A 19,742-nucleotide genomic window follows, 5' to 3' on the forward strand; every position below is an offset into this window, starting at 1 on the left:
AAGAGACCCAGAGAGGAAATATATGTTTCTACATCAGGTGGTTCTCAAAAACGTAGCATCTTTAGCCCTTTGCACATAAGTGAATTCACTTATGTGAAAATGCTCCAGCTCCGCCTCCCTCCTTTCCAGTCACTTCCATTCAATCACCACTGATAAAATGATCAGCTTTGTTGGCCTCTCTTTGGCACTCCATAACCCAAGTTTTTATAACTCAGTCACAAGCTCCCACTGAAATCCAATGGAGCTCCTAAACCAGCCATGACATGCCCACTTTCCCACCAGTTCCTTAGTAAAATGCCGTTTTCTAGAGGAAACTAAACAAAACACATTAGAAGTAGTAATAGTGTTATTCTGCTACTATTTTCTCCTTAAAAAAGGGTGGGGAAACATTTGGGTACTTAGTTTTTTCTTAGATTAGCATTTGAATTGCTTGCACATCTCAGACAAAGCCTAAATAACATTCTACATGGCAATTATGTTTCCCGAGAACTCTGGAATTATACCGATCATTCCCATAGAGTATGAACACCACTATGTGTCCTTAAAGTCCTAATGGGGTCATACATTTCCTAATGGATCTACAACAGCCTTTAAAATATATACGGTACATCTGTTGTTCACACTTGCAGGAAATGCTAACATAATCCTTCTGTTCGCAGCGTAAGCATGTCTTTGAAGTCAGTCCAATGGCTGTTTTGCAATAAAGGGCACAATGTGTCAATATGAGTGTGTTGAGTTTAATGTTGAGAATCACTAGAACGATAGTTCTGAGGGATCTCTATTTCCACAGAACATCAGATCTGGTGTTTCAGAATGGGGCTATCTCACCCCAATATCTTTGCAACGTAAGTAGCAGGAGGAGAAGCACATACAGTACTTTGGATTTCTCAACATCTCCAACACTCAATGTGACCAATATAAAGATGTGACTTGAAAATGGGGGAATGACATCTATCGATAGTAATTCCTCAAGTTTTCAGCCTGGACCCTAAGCAAACCTTCAGAGAGCCTCCTCTACATTCCCCCTCCAAGTGAAATGAGGTAGCTGACAACTAACAAATATTAAAAACGAATAATACGTGCATGGTTAAGAAAGTATGCTCAAAACAAATGTGTGCACAAAAAGTCCACAAAAAATTAGTAATTATCCTCAAATAGGTAGCAGTATTTTAATATACACAGGCAACCAGACATCAATGTGACATACCATAAAGGTTCCTTCTCATAAGCATTACGCTGAAGCTATAGACAATAGTGGATGGAAAAGCAGCTGGAATAGGTTCTCAAAGTCAAGGTTGCAGCATTAATATTAAGGAGGAGGGACCACAAACCTCACAAGCTTACCACTTGTTTTTCTCCTCTCCCACTCTTACCTCTAACTTTGACTTGGTATTTGTTGCATTCTGGACAGGGAAGAAGGGTGAACTCTTCTGCCTGATACATGGAATAATCTGTGCTTGCAACTACAATCTGGTCTTCAGGTTTCCAAGTACTAACATCTTCAGATAGATCCAGTATCACTCCATCTACTGCTTCAACCTGGAAGCCCCACTTTGGAATACCTTAGGCAGACAAATGTATAATTTGTTTTAGTTACTCAAAACATTATTTCTGAACTACTTTTACAAATGTTCGTAGTAGTTTACATCCACACATTATGGATTCCTAGAATTCATCAGGTAGCAACTTCCAAAACTAGGAGGTACAGTAAAAAAACCCCACAAACATGCACACCTCTGGTCTTCTTGTGCTCCTCTGCCCTGGCTGCTACCACCACTCCAAGAGCCTCTCCAATTAGAAACACCACCAAACTCACAGCTAGGACCCAGCTGTCACTGACCACTCCACTGGCGAAGAACAGTGACAGCACAGGGGGCAGTGGAGTGCTCCGCCCATGTTCCCTGGGCTGGGGCAGAGAGCAGTCCCACTGGCAGAATATCCGGCAACCTCTTCCTCATGCGCCTTGTTGTGTTCGTGCCCAGCTACCAGAGGAGACCTGCTGTTGCAGAGTGCCTTCTCATCTCTCATTCTCCATCCCTTAGGCAGATTCCACTTTAAGTACAAAAGCCCTTCAGGCAAGAGGCACGAGGTGTGGGAACTGCCTTTCCTGGTGCACACACCTTCTGCCTCAACCCTTAGCAGTGATGGCAGTAGAGGCAGCAGTGCCAAAAGCTGAAGATGTGTAGATTTGTGTTTCTGGACTGCAGGTCCCAGAATTCTGCCTGAGAAATTCTTAGAAGAATTCTGGAAGGTGCTGCCAAGGGAATTATGGGAACTGCAGTCCAAAACCCCAAATCTGTTCATATCTAGTTTGCCTGAAAATAAGGACTATGTCAGAAAGGACCATTAAGACTTCTCCCCATACCATAACATGCAGTTCCACAAATCTCCCCACCTACTCTGTTTCATGTAGGGCAGTCAAACAAAATGGAGGACAAGGTTCCTGTGTGTTTAATAGTCACATGGAAGCAGGTGTAGCTTTTGAAATTTTCTTTTTGTAGACATATCAATGAAGACTGTAAGTTTCATTACAACTCTGAAATTTTATCTTCTGTACAACTATTAAAGGTATTGGAGTTTTGCCTTTCATTTCACATGACTGTCCTAACACTTTTGTGGCTGGCAATATAACATGTAGAAGGAAGCCTTAATTCTTCCTCCTGTACAGTACAGGGGGACTGTGGGAGGATGATGAAAGAGATTCCCAATAATTCCAGCTCTACAGCTCTAAGATGATGAGACTGCACACTCCCAATACAGATACACTTGCCTAGTAAAGAAGGCTACAGTGGTGCCTCGCTTTACGATTGCCCCGCATTACGACGAATCCACTTTACGACAATCTTTTTGCAATTGCAATTGCGATCGCAAAAGATGGTCTAAATGGAGGAATTTCGCTTTGCGATGATCGGTTCCCTGCTTCGGGAACTGATTCTTCGCGAAACGATGATTTCACAACAGCTGATTGGCGGTTTCAAAATGGCCGCCGGGTAAATAAAATGGCTCCCCGCTATGTTTAGGGACAGATTTCTCGTTATACAGGCAGCGAAAATGGCCGCCGTATGGAGGATCTTTGCTGGACGGTGAGTTTTAAGCCCACTGGAATGCATTGAAAGGTTTTCAATGTGTTTCAATGGGCTTTTTATTTTTGCTTTACGATGTTTTCGCTTAACAGCGATTTTCCTGGAACGGATTATTGCCGTTAAGCGAGGCACCACTGTACTACAATGTGGCTTCAAGAGCCCAAAACATTGTTATTTGGAAATAACACAGCTAGGAGTTAGGGAAAATTTACCGGATCAAAAAGAATTACTTGAGACTTGTTCAGGTGAATCCCCCTTTAAGCAGCTGTCCATCAGAAACACATACTCTACAACTAGAATGCATAGCATTTATTAACACAGGAAAGAACTTGCAAATGAAATCTTGATTGTGCCCAACCATGAGATATCATTAAATACAAATTTTCACAATGGGCAGGAACATAACCCACTTTCTCTCAAGTTGGATGGCTCTCAATAAGAATGTTATGCCTTATTTAGATACTATTTAGTGCCAGGTAGTTATACTTTCAGTACCTTCACAAACAAGCTTGGGACCAGAGTTTTCTTTCCCATCTCAAAGGTATGAGAAGGTGGCTAAGGACACTCTGTATAAAACACTATTTTTAACTACTTCCAGCTGGTGTGACTAGCAAACATTTTAGATTAAAAACGGTTTTCTTAAAAAATTGTCCAACCAAGCAAGTTTTTCCACAAGCATCTTCCAAGATATATGTTGAATGGCCGCAATCTTGTTTTGTAAAGAAGCCAAATACAAAAATAATGCAGAACTACAACATTTGCAGAACAGTGAGTTTTTCCAAGATCAGTAGGTTGGTCTACCCTTGGATCTTTCTGTAGTTTCCTATAGAGACTGAAAAGTCAACATTCTTTTTAAATCTCTTTTGGTTTTTTTTTCCACTCCTTTTTTTCTTTTTAACTTTGGAGCTGACAGAACTTCTGGCTTCAAACCAGATCACAGAACGCCAAGAACGAAACACTGCTGCACAGCAGTAAGGTGCATTTGGAGCTAAGTAGTTCCAGCTGTAGACAATAGTTGAAAACTGTTTCACTACCTGATTTAAGTTTTTCTTACCATCATTCCATTCACTGAAAGCTCTTACTGTGAACTTCTGACCATCCACGGTAAAGAATTCTCTTTCTGCAAAGGCTTTGCCTCCTGTGCTGTGATTTTCATAGTCTCTCACAGATTCATTACAAGACGACTCTCCATCACCAATCACACTAACTAAAGCCCAAGCCTGCCTGTAAATGATGAAACTCATGGTTAATTACAAAGCCCTTCTCAAATCACAGGATTTTTACAAGTATTAATCTGTGTAAAAAATGTTTAAAAAATGAACCGCCTATTTTCTGAATCTCTCTTCAAATCTTCTGCATCTCAAGAAAGAACTTTATCACTTTGGTGCATCAACTCTCAACTGCTATTCCTAACATTGCACATGTCAGAAGTCACATGAATGTGAACTGATGATCATATTTAAAATGTTATCAAATAACAGAAAACTCCTCAGAGGTTTTTGGCAGCACGATGGATTTCTCTACATTTCTCTACTCATAACCACATGTTAAAAACCGCAGCAGCTAATGTTCAGAAAGACACATATACGAAAGAAAAATATTTTAATTGAATTCATTAACTGTTTGGGAGTCCACACTTTTTTCTTCCTCCTCTAAATGGAGCAGAAAACATACAAGTACATGCTGATCAACAAAAGAAATTAACTAAAGGACCAAGTTACTTTTTTGGATGGGAATTTACATTCACCACTGAATTCATTTAATCTTAATTAATTTAGCGCTATTTCCCATCATGTTGTATAAAGAGTAGGAAAGGGGATATGGGTAAGGAAGTCTATCACTGTGCATAAAGGAGAGATTGTGCATAGTGACATAATGTAACACAAGATGTAGTTATCAAAGTGCTGGAAAAGTTGAGATTATAGAAATTATATGAATCAGTGGATGCAACTCTCAAAGTCTTATTTTTTACAAGCATCAAAAGAAAATTTCAAGATTAGCACATTCCAGTGTGGCTGGGGGTGGGAGGGGAGAAGAATAAAAAAAGATATATTATAGCTTCTTTATGCATGGGCTAACTTGATCAGAACTTATGGTAGAACTACACTGTGTGTCTTGCCATTTTCAAGAAAACTCTTAAGACAGGCTTACAATTAAGGGGAGAGGGCACAAGGGTTACAGTGCCTGTACCTAATTCTTCCTGATAACAGACTGCCATTAGTGCAGCTGGACATACTAGAAGGCTGGCATAAAGTCTTCATTGGAAACATCCCATAAATTACTCATTCAAGGTCAGAAAGCAAGCCAAGTTCCACCTCTGCACTTTCCTCCCCAGCTCTTACTTTGAAAGCTCTTACTCTGCTGCTCTGACATTACCTTCATGCCTTTATGGTTACTCTTGATTTTGCTCCTATTACCTCTAATCTAAGCCAGCTCTTGACTTGACAGCACTGATGCCCACAAATTCAATTTTCTTCCTACCACCCTGCTTTTCCTTTAAGTTGCATGCCAAGTTGTATCAACATTTCCAGCAATTATTTCATTTAGGACTTCCAGGGCTGGAGAGTTAAATTTAAGCAGCAGAGGCCCATCCAAGAAAGCTGTTCCTTGATATTTTTAGTACACATTCTGTTCCATGTACTTCTTGAGAACCTTACAGTCACCCATTTAAAACAAACAAAATCCTTCTGCAATTCCAGATGCCTCTGTATTATGCTGTCTACTCTGAAGAAAGGTTTCAGATGGATAGGATACCAGGCTGATGGCCTTCCTGCAGCCACTCCCTGCCATGGATTCTAAATAGCTAAGAAGGGGATACAGTACAGGAAGAACATCAATACTAGTCTTCCAAAATGAAATCAGTAAGGACTATGCAAGACTGAACTCCAAAACCCACAAGAGCTAAGACATCTAGAACAACCTAGCAGTATGTGTGCACGGACATCACCACCCATGGAAGTGCTATGGCCAAGGGGAAGATACCTTCTGCAAGGAGCTTCCATGTTTCCCTTGCCTCCTTCTGTCCCATAAACCAAGGGTCCCCACACCCAGTCCGCAACCTGGCACTTGTCCGGGCCTAGGCAGGACCGGGCTGTGGACACGGATCTCCTGCCCCCTGCAACCGCCCCCGTGCATGTGTGTGAATGCGCCACACCCACCTGCAAGCATGACACGCCCCTGCAAGAGTGTGCCATGCCCCTGCCCCCACACAAGCCTGCCATGCCCCCGCACACATGGACCCCGCTCCCCCAACCGGTCCATGGTTGAGAAAAGGTTGGGGACCACTGCCATAAACCCTCTGCATGCCAAAAAACAAAAACAAATAACAGGGACACACCAAACCAACCACCAAACCAACTGCAGCAGGCCAGAACTGATAGATAATGGGCAAAACAGGATAAAGTCTGATACCACCACCAAATAAAAAGGACAAGACTGGCAACTATGCAAGTTGGAAGCCAACTGACTAACATATAAACATGTCAGCATGTGTAAAATTGGACACTATGGTTCAAATGATTCATTTGATTTAGATGATTCTAAATCATCTGTTTTTACAGAAGAGATGCTACATTCTGAGAGATACTATGGTACAGTATATAGAGAAAGTGTCAGACTAGGATCCAAGATACCTGCATTTAAATCCCCATTTGGTCAAGGAAACCTACGGGGAGATGGAAGTGGTTAATCACTCCTTGAACATCTTAGGTAAAGGTAAACGTTCCCCTTGACATTTAGTCCAGTCGTGTTCGACTCTAGGGGGTGGTGCTCATCCCCGTCTCCAAGCCATAGAGCCAGCGTTTGTCAGAAGACAGTTTCCGTGGTCACGTGGCCAGTGCAACTAGACATAGAACGTTGTTTCCTTCCCACCGAGGGGGTACTTATTTATCTACTCACATTTTTACATGCTTTCGAACTGCTAGGTTGGCAGGAGCAGGGACAAGTGACGGGAGCTCACTCCGTCGTGTGGATTTGATCTTAACGACTGCTGGTCTTCTGACCTTGCAGCACAGAGGCTTCTGTGGTTTAACCTGCCGTGCCACCACGTCCCTCCTTGAACATCTTACCTATATCAAAAACTTTACATTGGTTGCCAAAAATCAGAAGAGACTCAATGACACGTAGAAACAACAACTGTTATATTGTGACAGTATCGCTGTATTTAGACCATAAGGTTTCTTTCTCTCTTTCTAGCTGGAGCAAAGTATCAGGCTTTGGGATTTTCTCCTTAGTACACAGACTTGTTACCACAACTTGGAAAACATACTTTTATACAAGTCCCACAATATCCCAGTCACCATTGCTTGCTCTGACTTCCTCCCCATATCAAACACCAAACACCTCCCAAAATAGTGGGTCTGAGCACCACACCCTTCATCCAGAGACTCCTCAGCTGCCTCTCATGCTATCTGGCCATTCTGTAGCCTTTGACTTGAACTGGACTTTGGGATTAATTTGCTAAAGTAACATTTGTTGTAGTGAGAAGTTGTTATTTTTTGTCAAACCAAGGCTTGGATGGGAAAAAGAAAAGAGAATAAAAGAAAGAATAACCATCTAGATCCAATTTAAGCAATTCTTTGCTACAATATTTATTTATTTATTTATTTATTTTATATGCCACCCACACTACCCAAAGGTCACTCGCACAGGCCACAATTCACTTGCCATCCTATTGTCATAACTTCTGCATATATCCCAGAATTTTTTTTACTACTTTTATTATTTCTTCTAATTTTTTATTGCAGTTTCTGAGTGGAATTAATTTAGGTTTGTGTAAATTGTGCTGTGACTCCAGTACAGTGGAGCTGGGCTTTCCTAGGTTAAAGCCCCAATATATTTCGACCAGCGGGGCCCATGACATTATCTGACACTCCACTCAAGACTTCCCTGTTTTCTTTGAGATAAGCTGCAACTCTCACAGGAGCCAGGAGATTGATTTCTTTTCAGGAACTAGATATTGTTCCAAGCAGTCTCTGCTGTAATGAAAATATTGTGAGAGTGGGTTGGTCATGAATGAACAATTGAGATCCATTAATTTTACAAAATACTTGCTTGTCATTTCTTGATACCAACCAATCTGACTGCCTGCGTTTTTTGAATTTCTTCAAGGCAGTGGGCTGGCATGAGCACCTGCATTTCCAAATTTACCACTACACTGGTGGGGAGGGCTTCAAACTTATAGTTTGTCTTGCCACATTTTGCTTACCTTCACCTCTCACTTCTGGAGCATGTGGCTGGGGGTGAGAGGTAAGATTTTTTGGAAGTAATTAATTGGCAGTTATCTTCCATTTTCTCTCCAATGACAATGGGGGTGGCTGACTGCTCACTGTCGAGACCCTGTTTTCAGTTCCCCTACATAGCCATGCAGCTTGAATAAGTGCACCTCCTCTTTATTTAAAAGTCTGCGTTGCTACACGGCCATGAAACTGGGATCAAACAAAAGAAACTCTACTGGCTGTGTGACCTGCTTCTGCTCACAACTGCAGCCCTCTGCTCTTGGGGCATGTCCTCTTGCTACAGACAAAAATGATAAAGCAAATGTGACCTTCCAAATTCCTTCTGTAATTACACTGTGCACTGTTGTGTGGCAGCTCATTGTATTACAAACACAGGGAAGGCTGTACATTATGAACAGGTGACCGCAAAGCAACAATTATGTGTGAAACAGCCAGGGCAGTGCTTTGGGAAAAAAAGGGACCTCAATGCCATTTCCACACATAAGGAATCAGAAGATTTTTTCCAGATTTATTTCTTCTCAGAAGAATACCCTGGCCGAGGGCAGTAGCACTGGAAAGTCTCTGTGTTTGCATATACGCATGTCTCCTTGCAGTGGGAGAAGGAGAAAAGGTGGAAAGGAGTAAAGGAAGATCAAAGACAGACGAGGGGAGTTCCTTCTCTAAATTGAAAAGTTCTAAGAGAGAAAGGTTGAGGGAAATTGGAGAAAAAACAGGGATGGGGAGAGGACAAGCTGAATAAACTGGCTGGATGTTACAGCTCTGTAATTAGGGAGAAGTCCTCAACAAGAAGAAAAACATTAAAAGCATCCTAAAATGTAACTGTATAAAGTAATAGTACCGCTTTATAAAATCAAAAAATACCAAGCAAAACATTAAGAAATAATAATGAAAAAGATTTATTTATCTTCTAAAACCAAATGTAATGAAGGATATGTTACATAAAGGTTAGGTAAAGAAACACCACTGTTTTCGAAACAAGCTTTATAGTTCTAGGCATCAGGCCAATGGCTGGTAGTTTAGGAAGGCCTTCAACTGAAAATGTTCTGTCTGATTGGGAATCGGTTCGGATTGTTTTCCTTCCACTGTGGCTTCTCCTTGTTCCTTAGGTTTTATAGGCTGCTGTTTTTCTTTTGTTTTTGGTCTGCTGGCCTTTTCTAATAAGTGCATTCTGTAGATTTGGCTTCACTGTCCAAATGTTTTACTATCTGCGTTCCTTTTGGGGCAGGGAAGAGGGGATAAACGGATGATATTTAATGAGAACTTTCAGTAGGACCTTCCCTATACAAACATCTGACATTAGTACATTAATATTTGCTGTATACTAAATAATTATGCCTAAATCGAACTGCTAGTCTCAACCAGCACAGACTTACCTACTGACTTGCCAGAGAAATTACTCTAGCTGAGATCAGCAAGTGGATTTAAGTTTTGGTTTACAGAAACCCTGTCAAGAACTCTTCCAAATTTAGTATCACTTGTGTGAAACGCGTTGTTTCAGGTTCACACACAAATACCCAGAAACATCAAAAGAGGGCTATCATGTAGTGATTTTCTGTCTAATACCTAGCTGTAGCGTTCCCCTTTATTTTGTCAATGGTTCATGTTTTAGTATGTTAATTGTTCATGCATATTCATGTTGCTGAGAGGCAGAGCCGAGAGAGAGTCAGTCAGAGAGTTGGAGTGGAATGTGTGAGAGAGAAGTAGTTAGAGTGTGGAGTTTTGGGAATTCTGAGCTGTGATTAAAGTTAGAAGTGTATTATCAAATAAAAGGAGGTGGTTAATAATAAATTTACCTAAAGAAGATATTCATGAATCACTATCAATTTCTGTATTCAATAAACAAAAGTTATATTTAAAAGACTTTGAAGTGTGGACCTGAATCTTCATCTTCCTGAAGTAATGGTGATTTAGTGATCACCTGGTGGCAGCAGTGTAAAAGACGGGATTGTTTGCCTTCATGTGCTCTGAGTTTTGACGGTCAAGAAAGGGGCACGAGGGTGAACGCCACCCAAGTATTAATTAATATTTAAAGGAAAAAGATCTCTGACACAAATACTTTCTAAGTCTGAATATGAAAGTGAGTGGCACTTACACCATCCAAGGGAAATATTTTTGGGTTGTTTTATCACTATACTGCCTATTTTTAACATCCTTATTCTGAGAGACTTTGACAAGAGTTACACTGGGGTGGGGGAGGTGAACCTCAGGCTCTGGACTACAAGTCCCAGTCTGGCCCTTTTCCCCATGACAACATCACTTGGCATCTTCCCAGCTGTTGTATACCTCCCTCCACTGCCCCTGCTGAAATATTAAAATGCTTCTCCTAAGGCATACTAATTGGCTAAAAAGGATTCAAGCTAAAATATGGTCCTATATTTTTGGTCCCCCCTCTTTTGCCTTTGGTCCCATCTACCATTGGTGTGCCTTGGCCACTCAATGAATACTGCAATTTAATTCAGGCAGGAAAGGATTCCCCCATCAACCCTGGAACATACGGTTGTGTGAAGCAGGCCAGGACTTTTGTTTCAGTGACCTTTATAAGACTATCAAAGTTATAGTTACAAACCACAGTAACACAATTCCAAGGGGTTTACAATTTCAAAATCCTGACCAAAGAAATTCCTTGTGATTGTTCTATACAATATATTCAGAAGCAGAACAACTTAATATATCACATAAAAACCTCTGCATGAGTGAAAACAGTAGACTTGACCTCTGTATGCAACACAAATGATTCCTATCCACCCAACCATCCACCCATCGTAGGTTGTATAAATAGAAGTAGATTCTTTTTTCTTTTTACCTGTAACTCAATCCTTTGATGAGTTTACTTCCCAGGAGGTTCTGTATGGTTGTTCTGGTTTCATCCAGTAGGTTTTTCGCAGCAGAATCCCCCACAACAATACCAACAACACGGCCAAAATCCAGGCCTTTAAGAAAATCCTGAAGTTTCCTGCTATCATTTTGATATTCATGAGTATCAAACCTCTCTACCGCCAAAACGCGTGCAGTGTCTTGGTCAATGACTCTCACATTGAGGCCTCGGAAAAATTCCTTTTCAAATGTATACGATCCAGAGGCCAGCCCTGAAGAGTACAGAGTCTTTGATAAAGACGTCCACGCTAACTTCTGAGATCCATGCAATTCCAGTGTTCCGCCAGGGCCCACACCCACAAACTTTTGGCCAAATGTTGGCACATAATCACTTTCATCCTTTTTGCCATACAAGATGATAGTTGCTTTGGATTTGTAACGGCATTTTTCTGCTCCAATATGAAGCGCTCCACCATCCTTTATCAGGATAAAACGTGTTCGCAGTGTAATATTTCTGGATCCTTTTTCATCATCGGCAAAGACAAGTAATCCTGAAGGGAATAATATTTTTCAGTAAGCAGCCTCTCAAGCAATATCTGGACATTTTGAAGGACAACGTTTTGGCGGAGCAAACAAGTCATGACGCTAGCAAAAAAAAAGCTGTTCAAATATCCGTGAATTTTAGATCTCAAACACACAAGGACATTTTCAGAGAGAAAATTCAGCGTATCATGGAGTACTGGAACAAAGAAAAAAAAAACACCAAAGAGTGTATCTGAGGCACTGAACGGAGTGTTCTGCACTGCTTTACAAGTCTGATCATGTCCTTGAAGTTACCAAGCAAATTCTGCTGTGTAAGCGTCCTAAATGGTTGATGACTGAGCAGCATTTCTTTATATTTGATACACTTTAGCACCATAAGAGGAAATGCGTGAAAAGAATCCAGATGGTAAGAAAGTTCAAAACAGATTAGATCAACAATGTAACAGAACAATCAAGACAGGTAGACAGAAAAACTACTACAGGCTGATTTTTAAAAGAGGAATGGAGTTAAGTTGAAAGTTTTAAAAGAAAAACTTTTCTCTCTCCTCTAAGAAGGCAGGAGACGTACTTACATTCAGAATGTGAAAAAAAAACCACACAGCTAATAATCTAATACCACTGCTGTTTTCAGGCCTAATTTTTCACAACTTTTAGAAGCAAGATGGACACAGATGAAGTTGTTGTACATTGAAATAGGTTTGAAGGAAATTTGTAGGACAAAACATTCCAATTCTTATCTTAGATTTTTGCTAGGAGGCTTACTACTTAGTGGCTGAAATCCAGCAGGAAATCACAACTAGAGTAAATCCACTGAATCAATAGAACTTATATAGGTGTTATCTCACCAAATCCTCACTGATTCAATGGGCCTAATGCAGTTCCAACTTACTACCAGATTTCGGTCAGTTTGTCTGCTCTCTCCCTCTGATCTTTTCAATATATATTCTAAGTTTAACTGTTTGAAAAGAACTGCAGTGTTTTTTTCTCTCTTCATAGCACAGGAAATGAACTGGGAGGAAACCTCCTCTTGGAACAGCTGATTTCAGATCTCTGTCCCGAAGCTGTGTTGTTATTCAGCTTTGTCTGTTCCCATTCCCTTATCTCTAGCACTGAATATCAACAACTCACAAGTTCTGAAGTGGACTTTACTAACGCAATGTTATGTCACTTGACAGGATGACAGTCATCATTTCTTGGAACAACAATACAGATTACGTGTGAAGGATGTCACTTTTCCTAATGTGTCAAATAACATTTACAGTAAGAGAAATTGCTGGAACATATTTACAGAATAGTACCTTGGCAATGAATCAATTTACAACACTACTTTAGTTCAATTAATATTTGTCTCACATACAGTAACCAAGTGAGACTCTGAAGTACTACATGCCACCAAACGTAACCTTTTCTTTCTTTCTTTTTTAAATGGAACATTCTAGACAACAGAAATGGGTAACATGTACAACACATTAAATATAATCATTTGAGCATTTAATTGCTCCAGTAGAAACTGTCGTATGTAAAACAATATTTTTTTAATTTAAAAAGGTTTCTTTCAGTTGAATTCAGCTGTATGCATGGTCACAATTATTAGCATACAGGCAAAAATGTATTTTTCAGGGCCAAATGAAACAGGAGGGGGGCACTTCTATTTAGTTCAAGGAACACATGTGTAGTATACAGTGGTGCCTCGCACAACGAGTGCCTCACACAACGATAAATTCACACAATGATGGCTTTTTCTGAAAAATTTGCCGCCTCACACAACGATGTTTCCTATGGGGAATTTTCGCACAACAATGTCTCTTTTCACTCATTTAAAAGTGCCTTAAACTGTTTGAAACCTGTTTTAAATGCTTGGCCTCGATAGTCCAGCTTGTGAAACATAAGCAAACTTAATTTGGTGTTGTTCTGAGGTGGCGTTAATTTTTGGTGAATTTTTTTCTCTCTCATTGAGAAGCATTGGACGGTCCGTCCAATGCTTCTCAATGAGAGAGAAAAAAATTCACCAAATATTAACGACGCCTCAGAACAACACCAAATTAAGTTTGCATACGTTTCACAAGCTTGACTATTGATGCCAAGCATTTAAAAAAGGTTTCAAACAGTTTAAGACACTTTTACAGGAGCGAAAACGGACATCGGAATGCCATTGAAATGTATTGAAGCCGACTCAATGCATTTGAATGGGTTTGCGAAGTCCCTTTTCGCTCCTGTAAAAGTCCGTCCAATGGCTTTCAATGGAGAATAAAAAAATTCACCAAAAATTAACGAAAACTCAGAACAACACCAAATTAAGTTTGCATAGGTTTCAGGAGGTGGGCTAACGATTGCAAGCATTTAAAACAGGTTTCAAACAGTTTAAGACACTTTTACAGGAGCGAAAAGGGACTTCGCAAACCCATTCAAATGCATTGAGTCGGCTTCAATGCATTTCAATTGGGGAACCGCGTTTCCCTCAACGATGTTTCCTATGCCGATTTTCACTTAAGGACGCCAATCCGTTCCAATTGGAACAGATTAACCGGTTTTCAATGCATTCCTATGGGAAATGGTGTTTCACAGAACGATGTTTTCACAGAACGGTTTTTTGTCTTTTTTTTGGAACCAATTAACATCGTTGTGCGAGGCACCACTGTATTCAGGAACAAATTAAGGATGGGAAAGGGGACAAAAGCAGCTCTGTACATTTGAGGGGAACTAAATCCTCTCCATCATCTAACACCTGTCACTGGAGGTCTAGTTCTGATGCTAGAAGGGAGTCAGGATGGACAGAAGAGTGCCCATGGAGACTAGTTAGACATGTATGATAAACATATATGGCAAAGGCTTCTGGGAATTGCAGTTCAAGAACACCTGAGCTAGCATCTCAACAGCCTCTTATTAGCCAACATAGTTACTGATCAGCAGATAAAAATTGATGTGCATCCACATCTGTAGGGCCACACATTTCCCACATGGCCTACGACATGCTGAATCCATGATGGTACTTTACATACCCCCATCCTGTATAACTATAGAGTGCACTGTAGCATCTGTGCTCAGACGAAACAGATCTCCCTGTTGGAGTATAATTTTCTTTTCTTTATCATGTCCAGGATTCCAATTTTTAAGACGAGGATCCTGATCTGGACAGTTCTCTGCAACACAAACACAGTTATGATTAAACCACCAATTTCAAATCTTTAGAGCATGGATAACAATAATCATAGGCTGTCAACTCAATTCTGACTTTCAAGGGTTTTCTAAGTAGAAAGTACTCAAAAGTGGCTTACCATTCCCTTCTGGGGGCATCCTGGGACTATGCAGCTTGCCCAAGGCTACACAGTTTAACTCTACTCACAGAAAGCACTGTAGGGAATTGAACTCCCTAACTCTGGCTCCGCAGCCAGATGCCCACCTAACAGCAAACTCATATTTAAGGGCCAATTATAGTCCCCAAAACAATTTCATCTACCCTGCTGACTGAACAAAGTTAAGTCAAGAGATTTTACAAAAATGTTTTAATTGAAAACATGAATTGAAAAAATTAACTCACAAGATTAAAAAATGGTTTTCTTGCTAAACTAGTGATTATTTAATGCTACTTTTTGGAGATTCTGAACTCAGAATATATATCTAAATTACTATACTGACAAAATACATTTCTAGCCATGGACTTGGGAACAGAATGGTGCCTGAGAATAAAAAAATTGGTAATCTCTGATGAAGACAATTAAGAATAAAACAAATGCTAGGTGGTCTGGCCTCATTAAACTAGTTTTGAAATATCATCAGAGTCTATTTTACCATTTAATGCAGGCTAATTTCTGTAAGAAATCAGGTAAATGATTTAGATATTTGGCTTTAGGCTTAGTCATTTTAGTAACTGCTCATACATAATTTATTTCATTAATTATTAATTATTTGTATTGTGTTTTTAAAATCTCATAGAATTTGTTCTTTTAATGTTACATTTTATACATATTTCATATTGTCTTTACAAAGTCTCATGCAATAAAGCTGTAGTATGTTGTGCCTTACGAAATAAATGAATGAACAAGCAGACACACACACACACATCTCATTTCCAAATCATTCCACTTTCCTGTTTTTTTTCATTCACTTTGTAAGAACTTGTGATTGAGCAATAATTCAGCAGGGGTTTCAGCAGAAGCAATCCGGCCTCTGGCAAAGGCATGAAAGTTTCCTGAGTCTTCTCTGTAGGTGTCCCTAATTAACCTTACTATCAACTCTAGCTATAATAAGTGGCAGTTGTTTTAAAATCACTGATGATTTCAGCAGTGACCACAAAATGCTATATTTTGTACTCTTCAACTGCTTCTCTTCTACATTTTGGTAGATATTTCACCACATGGGAAAATCTCTTCAATCTCCGTGCTTTAGTAGATATCACAAGTTTAATGATTCATAAGGTGATCCTGCCTTTTCCTCTCCTCTCCATCACTCCTTTCCTCAGCGATTTCTGTGATTACATAGTGTATATTTCACTTTGCTTTAGTTTCACTGGGAAGGAGAGAACTTTGCAATTCATCCTACTTGACCATTAGAAATTGTTTCCTACTGTCAAACTTATGCGACTCACACTGCTAAAGAAAAGTATTCCTTTGGATTATTACCTTGGATGGCTCAGCTCTTTCACTCTTTCTTTTAATAGATGTTATATAATCCTTTAGTTTCTTAATACACATTTTCTGGAGCAAAACTGTGTGTATTTTTATGCAATAGAGAATTTATCCACAACCACTAAAGGTAGAAGGCATTAGGAAACAATTGGCAACACTGTTTATTTTAAATACCAGTACTTAACACACCATTACAGAAAGATGGGATTCCCAGGAACAATCTATGTTACATACATACACTTGGTTCCATAAAAAGGTTAAAATGACAACCAAGTGACATGTTCAAATAAGCGTCCTTCCTATTTATGAAAAGTCAAAGCAAGAAACAAATTGCAAAATTATATCCTAGGAGCAAAGCATAATTTCTGATATACAATATGATTTGGTTCTATCTTGCAGAAAAACTTAATTTTGATGACCCTCTATTACAATCACTAATGAAGTGATACAGTACTTGTCTTTTTAAAAAATGGACAGTGTTCCCATTTTTTACCAGTCATCATAGAATCCACTCTTTAAAATGATACAAATTTTACTGAAGAGTAAGAGTTCAAAACCTTTTGCTATATACTCATAAACATTATCACACGTCAACAACAGTAACTCACCATCTGGAGCATATTTTGATGCTATCCCCAAAATAATACCAAGTGCAATAAAAAATGAAAAACTAGACATGGCAAAGCAAATGAGGGTATTTTTATGCCTTTTCTTTCTGCTTGCTTCTGCTTGACGGCGCTGCTCTTCTGCTGATGAGGCTATGGTTGCATGAGCTTCCTGTCTTGCAGATGTAAATTTGGCTGAAGCTTGGTTCTTTGGAGGGGGTGGAGGACGAAATGGGGCAATTCTTCCTGGGACATACCCAGAGGATTTGTGGCTGCTGCCATTCTGAGGTTGAAGGAAAGCAGGAGAACGTCCCTTGGGATCAATGCCTTGCATGTTACACGATCACTAGAACAGGAGCAAAAGGGATTAATTTTAAATTATTTCACCATGAAAAAGTCATTTTTACATATAAAAGGTAAACTTACATATTTTCCATATATGACATGTAGCAGAAAAATGCATCCTACAATCCTGGCTCAAAGAGCTACTATAGAAAGTGCAGATAGTTTGACACAAACCATATGTAAATTTCCATTCTGAGTATTCAAATTTCAGCTTATTTAGAAATGAAGACGAATGTAGTTTAATTTACAAAAAAAAAAACATAATCTTTTCTATTTTAATTTTTTTAATCTGCAAGAAGGAATTTTGGCAAAATCTCTGAAATAACCTTTATTTTGTGGTTTTAAAGCATCTGATATAAATAAAACATACAAGCATTTAGTTGGGTTATGTTGAAGTTCCCTATATTTTGTAAAATATATAAAATTTGTCAACTTGATCAATATGAACTTTAAATAAATATATTTCAAGTTTCCCCTGAAACCTTTTCGCATTAATGGCCCAAATCCTGTTATTAGTATAGTAAATCACACTAGAGTAGGCAACTGAATCTACTTAAGCTAAAGTAAGTCACAGTAGAAGAAGGCTGATAGCAGAAGAATTGATGCTTTTTTTGAATTGTGGTGCTGGAAGAGACCCTTGAGAGTTCCCCGGACTGCAAGGAGAATAAACCTATCCATTCTAAAGGAAATCAACCCTGAGTGCTCACTGGAAGGACAGATCCTGAAGCTGAGGCTCCAATACCTTGGCCATCGCATGAGAAGAGAAGACTCCCTGGAAAAGACCCTGATGTTGGGAAAGTGTGAAGGCAAGAGGAGAAGGGGACGAGAGAGGATGAGATGGTTGGACAGTGTCATCGAAGCTACCAACATGAATTTGACCAAACTCCAGGAGGCAGTGGAAGACAGGAGGGCCTGGCGTGCTCTGGTCCATGGGGTCACGAAGAGTTGGACACGACTTAACGACTAAACAACAACAAAGTAACAGTTAGAATAGGCCCATTTGAATCAATGGAACTTATTGAGGATTTGACTCTCTAAATTCACCTTGATTCACTGGGTTTACTCTAGTGCAATTTACTACACTAAGAAACAAGATTTGGCCAGTCTTTTTTTTTAACAAAACGATAATGAAAACTCAGAGTTTTCAGAGTTTTCATTATCTTTTTGTTAAAAAACAGTACAGTAGCAGACTTTCCAAGATTTGTAATTTAAACTTTTTTTCAAAGTCATTCTCCACTGGAGGTGAGGGTCTGCCTGCTGGGTGGCTGTTCAGGATTTCAAGGGATCTATGAACTACTCTTTGAAAGTTGGGGGGAAACCATTATACCTCTTGCTTTCTTGCTGTTCACCTTTTATTGCAGCAACTTACAGCACATAGTAGTTCACTGATTAGCGCTACTTTTTCTTTATACCTTAGTCTCACTCTAGTACATCTGCAGAAGTAGACTATAATCCAGCAAAGTAATAAAAAATGTTAGTCTTTAAGGTTTCTCAAGGCTTTCTGTTACTCTTACTGAAGCAAAGTAATACAACCATCTCTTCAGAAAGGTCTAATATAGTGCAAAGTTTGCTGTTTGAGGTGTTACCTACATTTTGGCTACCAAAACATTTCTCCTAGTGGTTGTGGTATGTTAGGTGTGGGGAAGACAAGGCCCACCCCTTGCCTTTCCCAATCTAAGCTACAATACTTCAAATAAATTCCTTGTCAAAGTCTTGTTTGAAGGGAGGCATGTGATTTTTATCTTTATCCAAAAGGGCACTGGGTTTTTAAAGGTTGAGAAATGGATTATTATAAAAGAAAGCTGCAATTTATTTTAGTTACTCAAACTATCTTTCATTTGTTTAACTAACATGCCTTACTAAACTGTTCTTATACAGCTCTTTCTATTTTGGGTTGTCCAAAATCTTAATTGTCAGGATATTTCCATTTAACTGGGCCTAACAACAGTAGGTTTTTTATTTCCAAAGATGGAATGATAACTGATAAGGATTCTGACTAATCATACCCAACACTTCCATAAGTGATCTAATTCCTGCCCACAATAGGATTTATCAACTGGTAAAGTAACTAGACCATCATATGTAAACAAGCTGATGAAGTGCTGAGATTAACTATGGGAGAAACTGTGTAGAGTTTAGGCAAACTGAAACCTGTCTCCATCAATAAAGTAAAGGACACTCAGAACAAACAACAGCAGGTACATCATCTGCAAGGAAAAAAAAACTAGCTACTCATCAATAATACACCGAGTGATTTAGGCATCCTTCAGTCTCGAGAGACTATGGTAACTTGCTCTGTATGGAGGACTCACTCTCGAATTGGCCTTCTCAGCCACACTAGACGCTGTTCCAAGTCCTCCATATTTAATACACAGAAAGATAGCAAGAACATTCCTGCCAGAATGCCAAGGGCTACAAAACCTGCTATTCAATGTTTTCTCAGCAGTGAAATAACTAAGTCTCAAACTTTCACATGTGTAACAAAAATGA

At 39.4% G+C, this 19,742-nt stretch overlaps 1 protein-coding gene across 7 annotated transcripts in view; it reads right to left on the minus strand.

Moving 5' to 3' along the window:
* The window catches only part of CEMIP2 (cell migration inducing hyaluronidase 2), a 77,619-nt gene that overhangs the window by 45,030 nt on the left and 12,847 nt on the right, over positions 1-19,742 (minus strand). For 6 of the 7 annotated variants that reach the window (XR_013541514.1, XR_013541513.1, XM_078385076.1 and 3 more), the window contains 5 exons: positions 16,911-17,253; positions 14,677-14,817; positions 11,124-11,685; positions 4,138-4,307; positions 1,374-1,562 (listed from right to left, as the gene is read on the minus strand). Coding sequence is in view for 5 of the 7 variants with exons in the window: in XM_078385076.1 (XP_078241202.1) it covers positions 1,374-1,562; positions 4,138-4,307; positions 11,124-11,685; positions 14,677-14,817; positions 16,911-17,241 (1,393 nt within the window). In the remaining 2 variants the exon portion in view is untranslated. Of the gene's footprint in view, positions 1-1,373; positions 1,563-4,137; positions 4,308-11,123; positions 11,686-14,676; positions 14,818-16,910; positions 17,254-19,742 lie in introns of those variants that run through there. The other variant, XM_078385078.1, reaches the window with a different exon arrangement.

The sequence above is a fragment of the Pogona vitticeps genome, chromosome 2 (genome assembly GCF_051106095.1).
Source record: "Pogona vitticeps strain Pit_001003342236 chromosome 2, PviZW2.1, whole genome shotgun sequence".
Taxonomy (NCBI): Eukaryota; Metazoa; Chordata; class Lepidosauria; order Squamata; family Agamidae; genus Pogona; species Pogona vitticeps.